Below are 17,810 nucleotides of genomic sequence, written 5' to 3'. Positions count from 1 at the left end.
CAACAGGCTTTCCCCGGTGCTTAGTGCTGCAACCGTACAGGGCACAGGAGGACAACACAGTTCTGAAGGACAAAACATCCGAGAGCCACACTCTTGGGACAGTTAGGTATGACAGCAAAACCCGACAGAACACTTAAGAACACTGAGTTCTCTGTATCTCTTCCTTTAAGAATAATCTTTTGGGGCTGGTGAGATGGCTCAGTGGGTAAGAGCACCTGACTGCTCTTCCGAAGGTCCAGAGTTCAAATCCCAGCAACCACATGGTGGCTCACAACCATCTATAATGAGATCTGATGCCCTCTTCTGGAGTGTCTGAAGACAGCTACAGTGTACTTACATATAATAAATAAATAAATCTTTAAAAAAAAAAAAAAAGAATAATCTTTTGCCAACTGTGAGGCTAACAGGACCTCCACCCGAGTTCACTCAACTCCAGTAAGGGCAGGAAACCACCTCAGAATCCACAGGTGACAACCTGACTGGCACAAGCCCACATCCAAGGACAGACACCCCTCAGGAGAAGCAGGACAGCAGAACCTGTTTGTCTTTTCAGAGCGGGGCTGTAAAAACCACAACTCAAAGGCCAGCAGTGGTCTGTGCTATCCCAAGCACGTGGCACCAGGCAAACAACCACAGGAGCACACAGGTGGAATTTTGAGATCAAATTTATTTTGTTTCCGTTTCAGTTCCTTTGTTTTACTGTAATTTACACAGGAGACTGGCAAGTAAAGCAGGTGCTTTACGCTCATACACGTCCCTCAGTCTCCACAGCTGTTAGAACAACACAGGAGTCCGTTGCCTTTGTGCCCAAGCTCCTAAGGAAACATGGATGTCTGAGTTGGTTCCACTGGGGACGGTTGGGCTCTCCAGTGCCGGGGTTAGAACCCAGGGTTTGCTGCTGAGGGTAACCGGGCAGTGCGATGCAGTGGGAATCTCTGCCATTGCTCCCATGGGACACAGGGCAGGGCGGAGGGGACATGAAGGCCAAGTCTGCCAACAAAGGGGTCACTCGGGTGCTCTGATGGCAGGGTGCTGTGCTCTGGGTTGGGGGTTAAAAAGGCAGTGTGTAACCTGAAGGATTCAGCAGTGTGATTCTGGTCAGGGTCCCAGGGCTAACAAGAGGAAACAGCATCAGACAGAAAGGTCATAAGGAAAGAAAATCCTACCCAGCTACTGCTCCTTTCTCTTACAGGAAAAAACAGAGGCAGAGGAGGAGGAGGAAGAGGAGGAGGAGGAAGAGGAGGAGGAGGAAGAGGAGGAGCAATGAGGAGGAAGCAGAGTCGGCAGCAACGCTCAGGTCTGGCTGGGCGTCAGGATGGCGACAGACCTGGGCCACACTCAAGCTGTTCCTAGCTCTTCATTTCCTCCTGGCCTGGACCACAACAGAAAAAGAGCTGGACGTGATCACTCTCCCACCCTGTGAGCTGAGAACAATACAGACTATCCACAAAGTCTCCAGGCTGTAATTCCAGAAAAGCCATTTCAGAAACAAAACTCCACAGAAGTGCTCCACACAGCCTGCAATACCACTCAGGTTAATTGCTTGATCGCCGTTTGCTTAGCCAGAGTCTGAATATTGTCTAGTGTTTATTATAAATCACAAACCGTCATCACTGTTTTTTGCTAAATTTGATGTAGAAAAATACTTGAAATTCAAAATACAAAAATCCAATAAAAAGTGGCAATTTTTAAAAAAGGACTTCCCCAACCCTCGGGCAAACCAATAAAGAGCTTTGACTCCTTACTTGACAGATAATGTTGGATTTGGCTGGAAGATAGTGGCCACCCAGAAATAAATAGTTATAAATACATCCAGAGTTTACATTCCAGAGTCACTGGAGTATCTAAAAATTTGAAGAAATCTTTCTGTAGGAGTTGTTGCTGATGGAATGAGACTAAGTGTGTGTATGTGGTGACTTGAAAAAACAGAAACATAATCATAGGCTGTACACACTGGTCCACACCTGGCATTCACGAAGCACGCCAGCCAGCACCACGGGGCACCACAGGGCAGTCCGTTTGTCCATCAAGGGCATCATGTTGATGATTATTAATATCTGTTCCAGGTATATATATTGAAAATATTTTCTTTAGTATTTTTGTTGAAGGCAGGTGCAGTACTTTGGAGAAAACGCCCTGCTCCCTTCGATCTTTACATGTACATACATATATATACACTCATGTGTGCATCTAGCATGTACATACATATATATACACTCGTGTGTGTATCTAGCATGGACATACATATATATATACACTCATGTGTGTATCTAGACCTGTAGCCATATGTGCTTTACATACAGCTACAGACATCCACACACATATTCACACACGCATAAGTGTGTGAGAATATGTGTGTGTGTGTGTCTGTGTGTGTCCGTCCGTGTGTGTGCACACGTGTGCTCGAATCGTCAGACACACACTGGAAACGTCCAACACTGAGACGCTGGTGGCTTCAGTCATCACAGGCCGCACTGGTCCCCCTCACTTGGCCTTGACTCCGTAGCTGTAAGAAAGTAAAGAAATACACAGCAAGTTAAGCCACAGGCTCTCCTGAGAGACTCCACACGGAAAAACTTTGGTAGAAAATATTCCCCACATACCGCACCCTAAAATTTTGTTCTGTTTAAAAAGATTCAGGCCACGCTAAAGGCAAAACATTTTGTTTCATCGCAGGAAAAAAGTAAACTTGCAGCAGGAACAAATCACAGAAAGTTAATACTCAAATCAAAGTGACAAACAACTAAAAAAAACTGTTTTAAACGAACATGAGATATAGAGAACTCTGGAGAAATATCAGAAGTATTACTCAATTCTGGCTCAACAAAGCAACCCCCTCTCACGACAGAGCACCTCTCGCCCAGGAAGGCGGCGCAGGGAAGGGAGAGCTCCACCAGGGAGCAGCCAGGAGCCTGTGCCAGGTGGCCCACGGCCCCTGCTGTCTCATGGACACCTGCAGAGAACACAGGCGCCGCTGCTCTGTACAGAGTAAAGCTAACTGCAAAGCAACCTGTGCCACATGGGACACTTTACACCTCTAGTGAGCTACTGAGGTGGGCCTCATGGTGTGGCAGGAGGAATCCTAGATTTCCCTGGGAATCACAAAAGGCTCTACTGAGAACCAGGTCCTCTGACTGGCTGGCTATCAAAAGGTCAACCAGCTTCCGGGCCAGGGCCACTAAGTAAGCAGTCACTGACAGCAGATGGAGACTGTTACATTCAACCTGGTCCATAGAATGACCCAGTGAGACACTCCATAGGCTGACGGTTTCTACGATGGACATCTATTCAATTCTAAATGGAGAATCCCGTCAACTGGCAAGAACCTGTGTGCTCATTAGTTAACTCCCCATCACCAAAAGGCACAGGCTTTTGGACACTCTTTTCCCCGGGTCTTCACTTACACAGTCTGATAATGTCTCTGACCTACAGGGGCCTCATCTAGGCATCAGCAGCCGACGTGCCTCGGACGGAACCCTTCTTACGCATCTAAATGTAAAATAAAATCATGAGCTGCTAAAATGATTCTAGGTAGGGTTAGTAAGCAAGTGGAGAGAAAGGGACTAGCAACAATTATAGAGACTGCCTGCTTCTCATGTGTAGCCCCAGAAGGGATGGAGTTCTGAGACCTTCAAATGGTCCTGGCTCCAACAAACTTATGGGGGAATCCCTTTAACAGCCTGGAAAGTAAACTGCATCTGCATCTAAACAAAGGCACCCGTTACGGCAGCAAATGATCAGGGACACAACAGCAAGGGAAGTGTCAATATACTTTGAGAAAATGCTTTGGAGGCGGGGCTCTGGACGAGACAGGAGTCTGTGAAGGTGCTGCCACTGTGGCTCTGTTTAAGAGCAGCTTCTCAATGCCTTCAGGTTTACTAGGAGTAAGGATCAGAGAAGAGACACAGAAGAACAGAACACAGAAGAGAACCAACAAACAGCAGGCATTTCTAACAGCTATAGACAAAATCCCCCCCGCCCCCCAAAGCAAACAAACAAACAACCCTCAAAGGAGAACACCAGAAACAGACAGAAAACAAACAATACTGTATTTCTAAAACAACCCCTACTGTAGGAATAAAACACTCTGTGACATCACAAGGAACTATGTAAGGACGGTTAGCCCAGAATGTAGAGATCTATGTAAAATCATTCTGAAGTATTCAGAGATGAAGAGCCGCCTGCACCCCGAGCCCAGGGCACAATGCAGCAGGCTCACAGGGGATTTCGTTCAGCCGGAGTCCTGAGCGTCTTCAGCTCGACCCCCAGATGGCTGACTGAATGACTGGCAGAGCTGCTGCTGGGCTCCTGCTCTACTGCCAGAGATGAGAGCAAGTCAACATCTCCAGGCCAGGGCCTCTCTAGGTGTGCTCAGGTACCAGCAGCCTGAGAACTTCCAAAGAACCAAGAGTGGGAGCAGCAGCCCTCAGCCATGCTCTGTCCCAGGGTCAGGGGTCAGGGGTCAGAGCTCATCATCTCGCCACCAGTGATCAGTCTTCCTCAAGGAGAGTTCAGCACAAACTCACACCAGGGCCAAGGCTCGCTCACCCCCGAGGGCTGGTTTTCTGTAACCCCTAGGCTCTGGGAAACATAGGCTAGAAGCAGCTTCAGCCTGAGCAGCTGCTCCAGAGCTGACAACTCAACAGGAACTGGAACCTGGAGGAAACTAGGAGGGAGCACATGGCAGGCAGAGGCAAAGGGTCCGTGTCTAGAGGGCTGGCTCTGGGCGGCTCCTCAGGAGCACTAACAATTAAGAATCATGAGCACGAGGCAGTGGGAGGTGTGGGCCAGAAGACTGCAGGGTGAGGCCTATGCTTGCCTGTGTGACTACCCATGGCCAACCTTAGAACAGAGAGGGAGGGAGACGCTATCATTCCACCACCCTACCAGACCCAGAGTCCCAGCCTCAGTAAGAAAAAAACCAACCCCCTTATGTCTCTTTGGGAAAGTACCTTCCAAATTCAATCAAGCAAAAATAATCTGGAGCAAAATCCATTCATAAGTTGAAGTCTGTCTATAGTTTACTTCAAATAGAAGGTAGGCTAAAGCATTGTATTGCCATATAAAGAATATACACTATATTCCTTTCTGAAGATTTGTGTAGGGCTAATTAAAAGCAGGCCTGCTCCAATCACCCAAAGTAACTAACTGCAGGCACAAATCCTTCACTGTGCTATGGCAGAGACACCATCTCATTTGCACTAGAGTCCAACTTCCTGCCACTCCCAGTGACCACATGGGGCTCGAGTCTCAAGGGCCAGCCATCAGATACCACACCTGCAGGGCTGGCATAGCCAGGCCTGTTGGAAGGACTCGAGATGACTGCTTGGAAGCCCTGAGGGTCCTGGACATGCCTTGGATTCACTTCCCACTCGAGGAAGGGACTGCCAATTGCAGGCAAACACGGCCCAGGGAAAAATCAAAACCAAATCCTTGCTTAACCATGAAACTACACCCTGACCCCCTGCCAAGGACCGCTGGAATGTTCCTAGAGCTTACCAAGGCATAAGAGCTCACGGCTAGGAGGGTGGGGAGATGGCACTGCTGGAACCAAGAGGACACACCAGCTTAGCTTAGCTTAGCTTGCCTTGCCTTGCCTATGGAGGGAGGGAGGGAGCTGGGCTGACTGCTGAGCATGCTGAGCCACAGGCATCTCCATCTAAAAGGACTGAGACAGAGACTGTCACAGATACTGATGCCCGAGATCTGTCTTCACAGGGACACATTCTGGAATAAGAAGGTTCCAGTCTACATTCGGGAGGGGTGAAAGGTGTTAGTGTCTGAAAAACTCCATTTTGGTAAAAATAAACATGGAAAGAAACAGCCTTCAGCAAGTCTAAGTAGTCTCTAAGCATGTACACTTTTAGAGACAGACACAGCCGCCGCAGCAAGGCTTACTGTTTCTAGTTCTTTCTGAGTCTCATCCTCCATTCGCCTAATGTCTTCCATTGTCAGGTCAATCCACTTGTCAATCCAACAAAAGAGCTGGCGATGTAAGTTCGTAAATATCCGTTTTTCTTGCTTTAAAACAAAGTGGCAAAAACATTTGATTAGTGATACATTAACTTTATGTGTCCCAAGCATCCCATAAAATGAACATGTGCTTAGTTTGAAAAGTCCATTTTATACAACAGCAGAAACTACGCCAACTTTGGTGGTGCATTCCTATAATCCCAGTCAGTACTCAGCAGGCAGATGCAGGTGATCTCTGCGTTAGAGGCCAGCCTGGTTATATAGTGAGTTTCAGAAAAGCCAGGGGTATGTACAGACTTGTCTCAAAATTATATAATAATTATATAATAATAATAAGCTTGAGTGTATATATATATATGTACATACATATATATACACATACACACACTCACATACATTCATATATATGTAATATATATTTAGTTATATATACATATACTATATTTAAAACTATACATAGTTATATAGTTACATAAGTGTATATATATATATATACAGACTTTGTCTCAAAATTATATAACATATACATACATTCATATATATGTAATATATATTTAGTTATATTTAAATATATACTATATATAACTATACATAGTTATATAGTTACATAGTTTTACATATATATAGCTTGTTTGTTCTTTTCAAGACAAAGGTTTCTCTGTGAAACCCTGAAATTCACTCTATAGACCAGGCTGGCCTCAAACTCAGAGATTGGCCTGTCTCTGCCTCCCAAGCACTGGGATTAAAGGCATGTGCCACCACTTGCCTGGCTAAAATATAAAATCTTTATAACAGAAACCTTAATTCTGTCCTACTATCATTATATACAAAATAAAAATAAAAATAAAAGAATTCCCTGTGAAGGGTGGCAAGGCAGCCTGTCGGGTAGTGGTGCTCGCCTCCAACCATGATGGCTTCAGCTCGGGCTCTGGATCTGTTTGGTGGGAGACAAGACACAACTCCCACAAACTTCCCCTCTCCACACCACCCAGGTGGTGCACATACCACAGACAGCAAATAAACACAATTCAAAATCATTTTCAGAATTCCCCATGAAATGAGAAAGAATTTCCCCTGCAAAAGGATTAATGGTCTGATAGACGCCAAGAGCACATGACATACAAAACTGGATTCCATGTGTTCCTGCTGGGCTCCATATACTGACAAGTACTCTCAATGCCAAGGATCAAAGGTCAACCACGTTACTCCACAATAAGACTAGACCTCAGGTCTTCACCTCTGATCAAAAGATATGCTGCACTTAAGGAAAGCCCGCAGTACATTAATTCTTCTGTGCTATATATATTGCTGCCCTACTGTCTGTCTGTCTGTCTCCCCCCACCCCCCACTACCATGTATAGAAATACTGGTTTAAATACCCAACTATTTAAGTTGCATTCAACTCTCCCAGTCAGCAAGAGCTGACTCTTTTTCAACCTCTCCCCCATGAACAGAAAGTTTCGTGTTTACACATGCAACTTCTCTGTGTCTAAACAGGACTGTCAATATATTGACAACGATGTCAAGACGAGAAGGCCAGTATGCAGAGAGCAAGCTCACGAGCCAGCTGTGATTAGGTAGAAGAAACAACAGTTTTGGTAGTTTAAAAGCAGGGAGGTTGTTATCCAAGTGGCAGAACCTCTGTGGGGATCCAGTGGGTAACAGGGTGTCTTCCCTTCCCTAGGATTTCTTTATAAGTACATGCACTAAGTATGTGCATGCATATCTGTGTACCTCATGCTTGTAGTGACCTTGGAGGCCAGAACAGGGTGTGGATCCCTGCAACTGTGTTACAGGTGGTTGTAACCATCATATGGATGCTGGGAATCAAGCCTAGGTCCCCTGAAAATCGGCCCCTTAACCACTGAGCCATTTCTCCAGCCCCCAAGGACATCTTTGTAGTGATGATGGGGGGAATACTATGGAAGAGTAAACAGAGCTTTCCCACATCTTCCTGCTAGTTTATGACCAGGGGCATTTTGTTGTTTTGTGTGCTGTTGGGCAACACTGCACAAAACTGATTGCACCACTGTGGATGATCCCTCCATATCTAGATGTGTATGTTATTATCATCATTGTTTAAAAAGCAATTAGGATTTGGATCCCTGGACCATGTTCCCTATTTAGGGTCTATCTACTTTCAGCAAGACCTCTAAAAAAGGCATTTCAGACAAAGGCAACATAGTGCTTGAGAGAAGTGGTCAGGATACCGACTCTCCAGAGGGGAGGTCTCTGTACTGAAGTGCTGGCACAACTATCAGGAAAGCACTCTGTTTCTCCTAAGGATGTCCCTTAACGGTTGGAGAGATGGCTCAGGGAAGTTCAGAACACTGGCTGCTCTTCCGGAGGACCCAGGTTGGGTTCCCAGCACCCACATAATAGCTTTCAACTGTTTCTAACTCCAGCTCTGGATCACCTGATCTTCTGGCTTCCATAGGCACTGCATACATCTGGTGTAGACATATACGCAGGCAGAACATTGCACACATTAAGATAAAATCTTAAACAAACAAACAAAAAACCACAAACAAACAAAAAAAAGAAAAAAGAATCTCTTAAAATCTCATTATATTTGGATTTGATGTTTTTAGAGTATCACACTTGGGGATGATAACTTTCATGTATCAAAAGAGATTGCGCTACCAGAGACCATTTTCCATCAGATCTCAGATCTGCACCCCCACCTTCAACCCCCAACACAGGAAGGAAGTCCCACCCCTCAAACAGATTTACCTTCTGGATAAAGTTCTCTACTTTGCTCTGCAGCCCCCACCACTTGAACTTGATGGTCACCAGCTTATAGGCACACATCCTAGGACAGTCAGGGGTGTTTGCCAGCTCCTTCTAGATGAGAAAATTGAAACATTGTGACGTCAGTGTTTAGGTTTTGACTGAAACAGACTGTTATGGAACACCACCATGGACTGAGAGCATTGCTTCTCTCTGCCATCCAACTGTGAGGTCAGCTGCTGTCACTATACAGGAAGCTCTTAACACAGTGAGCCTAAACAGGGAGGCTGTGTTCCCTAACTCCCCTTGGGGATCTGCTCATGACCTTCCACCATTTCTGTGTTTCCAAATATCTCCAATGCAGCAGCAGTTCATAACAGCAGAAGGCCACAGGCGGGGATGCAAATGCACACTGCTCACAGCATGGCCTGTACATGCAGCTTCAGTTCCCAGAGTGCCTGCCACACACTGGCATTCACTCAGATGATGTGGATGGAAAGTCAAGCCTTGTTTGGATAAATGAGGATGTTGTGAGCAACGGTCCTCACTCAGGCTGTGTAGTGGGGCGGGGTGGTGGGGCGGGGTTTCAGCTGTACCCTTGAACAAGAGCACCCCAGAGCGGGGCTTCCTGACCAGTAACACGCACTCATGGAAAGGTGGAGAGGGTGATGAGACCAGCACCTGAGTATCCAGCTGCTCTACCACCCACATAAGCAACTGTGACTTACGTGTGTGCACATACACACGTGTATTTGCAACAACAGAATAACATTGCTGCCTTTGGTGGAGCCATTCATCTGTCATGCAGCAGAACACACTGCTGCTATCAGACATGGAGGGTCACAAAGCTAAGTCAGGTCAGGTCTGGCCACCTGAGTTCAATCACCCAATAACAGGAGCCAGTTTAATAGTGAGAAGAGAAAAAGGAGGTTTACTCAACGTAGTCACACTTCGAGAGGGACAAAAATATGTGGAAAGCCCCTCAAATTCACCTTTGGGGCCCTAAAGTGAGACTGAAGTTTAAACAGAGGGCCAAGGTTATGTACGTAAGCCCTGGCAGGATGGGTACCGCCCCCAACTGACCCACCGTTGTCAGGGCTCAGTTTTATCCTATGAAACATTCATTGTTATTGTGGAGTCTCTTTCTGGAAGACAACACAGCTTCCCCTCTGACAAGCACATTCTCCTTCTCCCAGCACTAAGAGTCCTGGGGAAATCTACGCTGCTTTGAGTCCAATGTTTAAACAATCTCAAGTCAGAACGAGATAGACCCAAGTGTCTCTCGGGAGTATCTTCATTTCTAGCAGACCAGCTAAACTGGCACAAGCCTCCTTCTCCTTGACTGCAGGCCTGGCTCTAAGCTGGGATGAGGTCAGTCAGCTTGCCTCAGAAAACCCAGTTCTGCAGAAAGGATGGTAAGGTGAGCCTCCCACAGAACAGTTCTTCAATATGCAAGGAACCCACGCTGGGACCTTTAGCCCAGTGAGTGCTGCTGAGAATGAGAACATGGCTCCAGGGTCAGTCAGGTCGAGCTGGCACTAGGTCAGGCACATGGCATCCAGCTGTGGCTCCTACTGTACAGAACCCTTCTTCTGCTGGCTTCACTCCTCTGTGTGAACAGGAAGAGCTAAACTATTAGAGTCCACCGAGGTGAACCAGGACTGAGCAAGCTTAGCTCCAAAGCTACAGATGGTAAAGCAAACATGCCCTTCCCATTCAATGCCTGTGAAACCCCTGTCCACACCCTCAGGCTACAGTTTCTACAGCTCAGCCACCACCCCCAGTAACACTGATAGCCCTAAGCAACTTCCAGCTGGGACAAGTCCTGGGTACTACAAGCCACAAACAACTTCATTTCGAACCCTAAGAGTTGCACACAGCATTCCCTACAAAAGTTTACCTGTGTGCCCGTCAGCCTTCTCCCCAAATTGAGAGGAGACTCAGTTCTAATTAAAGGAGTGAGCCAAATGTAACATAAGCGCCCTCCACAGGCTGGACTCTAGCACACAGGGACTCCACAGTGAGCCAGGCTTCCCAGTGATGCTGGCAAGCTACTAAAGCCAATTAACACAGCAATTTATAGAGTTTGCACTTGGCTATAAGAATTATTTTAAAAATTAAATGGGCCAAAAAAAAAATCCTAGTTCTAGAATCAATCACCTCATGTTTATTTATTTTCGATCTTCTTCGTTTTCCATCCAACTTACAAGCAGTTATTAAAAAAAAAAAAAAAAACAACCAACCCTTTGAGGGAAGAATATGCAACCCAACTAAACTCTGCTCAAGTAGACACCGGCCTGCTGCCTTGACTTCCCAGTTGTCTTCTGGAGGTGTCAGCGTGTCACTGGAGTCACACACAAGCTACGTGTCTTCCTGCAGTAGCTAACGTGTGCATGGCACTTTAGGTGTCGTTTCTACGTGTCTTTCTGCGGTAGCTAACGTGTGCATGGCATTTCACAAGTCATTCCTGTTTAAAGGTGACTGATAAAGAATCATCCTGTAATCCAAGCTATAGACTTTGGGTTGGTGGGATGGCCAGTAAGTAAAGTGCCTGCTGCCAGGCCTCACTGCCTCAGTTCAACCTCTTGGTACCACATGAAAGGAGAGAACCAACTCCTGCAAGCTGTCCTCTGACCCTGATGCATGCTCTGGCGTGCATACACATGTGCATTCAAGTGCCTGCATGTATGCATGAATGTTGTGCCTACATGTATACATGTGCACCACATGTATGCCTGGTGCTTGCAGAGGTCAGAAGAGGGCATCAGATCCCCTGGAACTGGTCATGAGACAACATGTAGATGCCGGGAACCAAACCCAGGTCCTCTGAAAAAAACAGTGAATTTACCTGCTAAGCTGTCTCTTTAGCCCCTAATTTAAAAGAAAGAAGAAAGAAAGAAAGATTGAAGGAAGAGAAACTTAAAATCTTCAAAAAAGGTATTTCCATTGTGACAGAACGAAGTTCCATCCTGTATCAAGTTCCTAAGAGCTCAACTGCTTTAAAAAACAACTTCTTCTCGAAACAACCCAAAGGGCAGGGAACAGAATACAGAACAGGCCTTTTACACATTGCTCCAATCCAGCCCAAACCTAACTTCATTACCTGCATCAAGGCAGCTATAGCTAACTCTGCTGGTTCATAATACAATTATTCTGCCAATAAGTGAGTTGTGAATAGATTAAATTTAAGAAGGAGAACATTAGCTGGTTAACGGAAGAGCAGCCAGCAGTTCTATGAGATGGGCGTCCCAAGCTCAAGAGCCCCACATTAGGTTATTTCCCACATAATTCAAATTTCATCCATAATGTAGCATGTACTAGTTAGTTGCAAAATGTTTTCAAAATTGCATTTAAATCATTTGTACAGTCACAGAATTCCTTACATTCATGTTACTAACTATAAATGAAGCCTCCCAAGTCCAATCATGTTTTCAATTTAAGAGCAAGCGCGTATTAGGTTACTCTGAGGCATGTGGCCGAGGCCTTCGGGGAAGCAGCGCACACAGCAGCCACACATCGTGGCTCTGAGGACTTGCAGCTTGTGCAGCTTCGATGGTAAGCAATCAGCCAACATTAGCCTCAGGAACAAATGTCTTCTTCATCTGTGACAGAGAAGTATGTACAAATGCTAAGAGAAGTGGAGGAGAGCCTCTAAGGTCTCCTCAGCTTCGCTCGCTCACTTCATACTGTAGGCTCGCTGTGGGGTGGGCAGAGCCGGCGCTCCTCTGCAGCAGAGCAGTCTTCATGCGGTTCACACTCCCCAGTATTTTAGTTTTTCAGTGGTAGGCAATCAGAATGCTCAGTTTTGGCGGCCGAATTTGGAGTGTTAAGTTTCCAACCGAAATCGCACTAAGAAAGTTAAAAATAAATGTGCCGCAAGGGCTGCTGCCAGTGTGCACCAGCAAATGTCAACACAGGATCACAGAATCCATGGCAAGCGTGTGCACCGCAATCTCAGGCGAGGCGAGGCGAGCCCCATTCCCTCTCCAGCGCATGCTGTCTTCTCTTCTCTAGACAGCTTTTCCTCTGAGTCTTTTGGGTGGGCCTGGGTTGACACTAGCTTACTGACTGGCGCTGGTTACTGAAGGCACAGGTAAGCAAGGTGCAGCCACAAACCATGGTGGTCTCACACTCTGAAAACAGGGAGTAGAACAAGGAGACTACCCTGGACTGAGGTACCAACAGTCCCACAGGGGCACCCAGAGGCCTCTAGTGGGGTTGGGGGTTCATGGTGGGAGACTTTTTGCTTTGAAAAAGTTCCAAATGATGACCTAATCATATTCAAGTTTATAAAAACAGGCACAATAAATTTACAAAGGCCCTAGTTGTGAGGAATCAGCAGCAGTGTCCATGCTCTCTCTCAGTGACTGGACAGTTCACACCTTCCCCATCAGGGATGAAAAGTCACGATGAGCAGGTGACCTGCAGGCCCTGCTCGACGGACTCAGGAGGAGCCCAGCCAGAGCCCCACTCTGCCAAGTCACTCCCCGAACCAGGCAGCATACAATTCCAGAGGCCTGGGTCCTGCAGGTCTACCTAGAAGCAGAGGCATTCCACAGACAAGCCAAGGCAAGAGCTAGCAGGCAGCCAGGGCACCCTGATGTTTGAAGACATGGGCCTGTTCATTTTGACATCTTTGGGAGAAGTTCTACACATATAATTAAGGCATACTAAGTGCTAAATGCACTTTAAAGACTTCACCTAAAAAGTGGGGTCAACAGACCATGTAATCCTCTGAAAACATGCCATGTCTGTAAACGTCTGTTATACAGGATCCAAAATGTGACCTAACTAGAAACCAGTTTGAGTTCCACACGTTACAAACAATACAGGAAGGAAGCAGGCCCTCAACCGCTTCGGACCTCAGGCAGTCAGGTTAGGGATCTGTAGCTCTGAAGCACTGTCCATTAGGAGAGCCACAGCGTCCACCTGGAAGGAGGCTTTCACAGCTGCACTGCGGCTTCTCCTCATCAGCCTTGTCCACTGCTCCCGTCCCCAGCACACCACCTCACACCTCAGCTGACAGACAAGGCTGCTGTTACCTTTCCACACGTGTGGGGTAGAAAGAGAAATCAATCACAAGGACACAGAAAAAACAAACTGGTGTCTCTACAATGTGAACAGGAACTCAGAATGGCTACAAGGGCTGTCCTAGAGTGTGACTGAGCAGCACATGCAGCAGGAGTCTGAAAGGCCAAGCTCCCGCTGCCAGCACTTTGAAGACCATACTTGCAAGCATCAAACCTCTGGAATTTCTGGGACAGCTCCTGTTCCTGACCCGATCACCACGTGCACCACTGTCTGGGTACTGCAGAAGCAGGAGCTTTGGCATAGCCTCCTAGTTAGGCTCATCCATTTGTGGACACAGACGCTGAACTCTTCCTTTCATTGGGTTAGAACGACACCGTAATCTTCAACTTGTTACTGAAGAGCAGGAGGAACACGGGTGTAAAATGCTACTGAGAAGCCAATGATAGGTGGCTGTGCCAGTGCCACAGACACACACCCTCCAGATGGAAGGTAAAGCCACACATACAAATGCATGCGTGTGCATGCAAACAGTGCCACAGAAAAGGATGATGTTCATCAGCAGTTCTGCCTTGAAGCAAAATTCTTAATCAGGTTATAAATTGCTCTATCCGCATGCACAAAGTCACTTCATGTTGAACTCTAAGTAATAAAGTATAATTCATGTGCTCAGATCTTCTAATTTCCTTCTTCTTAGGGAAAATGAGCAATGACTAAGGCCTACTCTCTGGAGCTACAGTGCACTCCTGGCTTTGTTAGTTTGTTTGTTTTTAAGTAAAACTTTGTATCATATCATAAGTGGGGAAAAGCCTGTGCTCACAACAGACTTAGGAAAGGAGAAGTCTCAGCTGCGCCACCCAGCTGGGAAATGCTCTGAGCTCTGTGGCCCTGGCTTAACAGCTAAGCCACACCAAGCACTCACTAAACACATAAGGACAAGGGTCATGGGCTCAAGACCTAAGACAAAAGAATTCTAACTACTGTGCGATGGGGAGGTACAGACGGACACTTGAGTGCACGCACGCACGCTTGTACAAGAAGGGGAAGAACTTGACCTTCTGTAATAACTTCCTGTACCCAGCACAGACGCCTGTCCTTTAATCTTCCTAACAACTCTTGGGGTGGGTACTAATGTTTGAATTTCAGAGGCATGGAAACTGAGGCTCAAGGCATACATTATCCACATCCTAATGCATGTACCTTCACGGTATTTAATGAGTCTCTCCCTTTGTGCCTCTATCACTAAAGATGCCTTGACCACTCTGTAGAACTGTCTAAGCACAGAGTTAAACTGTTAATGACACAACATAACACACAAGAGGCAGACGTGACCTACCTCCAAGTAAGGATCTGCCTCATGGCCAAACCTGACTCCTCTGAGCAGCACCGGACCCAGGCTGTGAACCTGCAAGCACCAGTTTCTCCTACCCTGGTCACATTTCCCATTTATAAACAAAAGCACCTGTACATGCGGCCCAGCAAGGTTTGGAAGGTTAAAGGTATCCCTGGGACCACAGGGAACCTCCTCTCAGCTGAATACAGCCAGGAAGTACCACAGGAAGTACCTCCATACCAAGTCAGGGAGGTGTCTGAGCAGTCACTGGAGTGCAACTTAGTAACAGAGCACTTGCCCAAAAAGTGTCAGGTCCTGGGTCTTCTGAGCACCTAAAGACACACAACCAAGCAAACCAATCCACCCTGAGACTTTCACTTAGCCCTGGAGCCATTCTGGGATGTGGGTAGCATTTGGGTAGCAGCAGCCTTCTGCTGAAGTAGCAGCTGGAGGATGAAAGTTCTCATAGAGGCCACAGGCTCTCTAGCCTGCATGGCAGCCTGAGTGTGGCACACCTCAGCAGTCATCTTGTCAGGGCCACACACACTTCTTTTGTTACTTGCTCATATTTCTGAAGTGTAGAAACCCCAACCACCTGGCGACCTTACTCTGCTTGTCAAGTCCAGAGGTGCCCATTCCCATGTGTGTTCAGTTACTGTCGCTGGCTTGTCTTCACGTTCCTTCACATCAATAAATGGTAGTTTAACATATTTACTTCACTACCCGGGATATCCACAAGGTCATGGAAGGTCAGCTAGCAACTGCTTTGTGGGAGTACCTACCACCATGTGAACAATAGGAGCAAGTGATCCATCCACAGGTGGACAGAAGGAGCTCTTGGCGTGCGCACTATGAAGTCACTGCTGCACCTGCTTTGTAGGCACAGCATAATGTGGCTCAAGCCTGTCATCTTAGCATCTGTGAGGCTGAGGTGGGGGAATTACTAAGTGTTTAAGGGCTGCCTGGGCTATGTAGTGACCCCCCGGTAGCATTGGCTCCTGCATGAAACTGAGTCACCAAATAAACTTAAGCTACTCTAGATAGAATTTTACATAATCAGAGATCAAGGACTGTGCATAAACACACATCACAGCAACAAAGCAAGAACAAGCCATGCCAGTTACACATTCTTATTTCCTAAGAACCAGAAAAACCAAGTCAAAGCTAAACACAAGGAATTCCATGGCCAGTCAGAAACCTCTCAAGAGTCCCAAGAATTCCTGCACTTCTGCACTCAAGCAGAACAAGCCGGCCGTGCAACGGGTGTGTAAAATCTATAATCAAACACTGTTAACTGGGTGAAAAGCTCAGACTTTTCTCACGAGCCTTCTGCTTCTTCGTCCCCCGTAAAAGCATTTTGTGCCAGAGTCAGCACCAGAGAAAGCAAGGCCGCCTCCGCAGAGACTGTGCCTTGGGAGCCACTAGCCTGAGTGAAGGGGCTGAACCTGGAGCTGGGTGGGGATCTCCTGGACTCAGATGGTGGCTATGGACTCTGTTCATCACTGTGACATTTACCACCTCTTGAGTATTAAGTCTCTAGTCATGGTTACTAGATTGTCAGAGTTTTGAACTATACCCTGGAAACAAAAATGAAAATATGACAAATTATGATTCTTTCTTTCCTAAGATAGGGTCTCACTATGTAGTTCTGGCTGGCCTTAAACCCCTGAGTCCTGAAATTAAAGGTGTAAACTACTACACCCTGCAGTGAGTCATTTCCCATGATGCAAAGTCAGATCCCTCTCTCCTTCCTTTTAGCTGATGTGCAACAGTTTACAATACAGATGTAACAGCACGGGGGCCATCCAGTGGTCCTCTACAGGAGCAGCCAGCACTACACTGCTCCCTCAGGCTGTCAGCAACTGTTAAGAGCTTGGCTGCCAAGAAAATTCTGTAGGTGAACAGCCTGCTCCAGTCAGGTGTGGGTTTTTATGCACCTCCTGGTCCATCAAACTCATCAGAGGAACCTGCCATTAACCCTGTAAGCCGTGTTTAAGGGATTCTATTCGGTGTAGAACACTACACTTCTATAGTGGTTTCAGTGTCTTTGTTGGCTGTTTTTCCTACTTCATGAGTGGAGTGAAGGTGTACTCTCTCTGAATACAAACACTTGCCACAAAAGCCACTCTCTGGTATCCTGCTGTCTAAATGCGTAAGCATCAATAAGTGTCAAGGAAACACCTGGGTGAGGGGAGAACTTGTTTACAGTTGATACAGACTAGACCCTACTATAAACCTTCAATTAACATGGATTCTGTCCCGTCTGGAGTCAGGAGAAGACATCACAGTCACCAGGATCACAGCACTTGCTTCTCTTCGTATTCCTCGGCACAGAGTGGCACACAGCACAGGGTGGCACACTGAGGGTGACAGCCTGGTTCTGCTCCGTTTGCTGATGCAGCACATACTCACAGGCCAACTGCAAATGGCCCTAAGTCTTTATCACAGACAAATCCCTCTGTGCAATTTAAACACCACCACCTCTTTAAGACCTGTAACCTAGCAATTGTTATGTTTGCAAGACTCTGCTTGTCAGCACGGTCAGCAGCCAGTACCTTCCAGTTAGGTCCCAGGGGTCCTCTCTTGGTCTTGACTGAATGGAATAATGCAGGGTCTTCATCAGCTTTGTAGTCCTGTAATGCAAAACAGTCAGAGATGAAGAAGAAAACCAGAGACCAGTCTTTCTGAAGCTAGAGCTGTATGTGTGTGTTTTGTGTGTGTGTATGTGTGTGTTTTACACACAGGG

General features: G+C 46.6%; 1 protein-coding gene across 7 annotated transcripts in view; it reads right to left on the bottom strand.

Annotated features, from left to right (window-relative positions):
• Positions 1–649: 649 nt before the first annotated feature.
• Pitpnb (phosphatidylinositol transfer protein, beta) overlaps positions 650–17,810 on the bottom strand; it is a 57,663-nt gene continuing 40,502 nt past the window's right edge. For 3 of the 7 annotated variants that reach the window (NM_019640.5, NM_001301644.1, NM_001359216.1), the window contains 5 exons: positions 17,620–17,697; positions 8,707–8,817; positions 5,899–6,021; positions 3,405–3,489; positions 650–2,506 (listed from right to left, as the gene is read on the bottom strand). In NM_019640.5, coding sequence (NP_062614.1) covers positions 3,442–3,489; positions 5,899–6,021; positions 8,707–8,817; positions 17,620–17,697 — 360 coding nt within the window. In that variant the 3' untranslated portion in view covers positions 650–2,506; positions 3,405–3,441. The remainder of the gene's footprint in view (positions 2,507–3,404; positions 3,490–5,898; positions 6,022–8,706; positions 8,818–17,619; positions 17,698–17,810) is intronic. The other 4 variants (NM_001301643.1, NM_001301666.1, NM_001359217.1 and 1 more) reach the window with 2 other exon arrangements.

Source organism: Mus musculus, chromosome 5 (assembly GCF_000001635.26).
Source record: "Mus musculus strain C57BL/6J chromosome 5, GRCm38.p6 C57BL/6J".
NCBI classification, from domain to species: domain Eukaryota; kingdom Metazoa; phylum Chordata; class Mammalia; order Rodentia; family Muridae; genus Mus; species Mus musculus.
The sequence above is the reverse complement of the archived record's forward strand: the minus strand, read 5'-3'. Positions and strand labels throughout refer to the sequence as shown.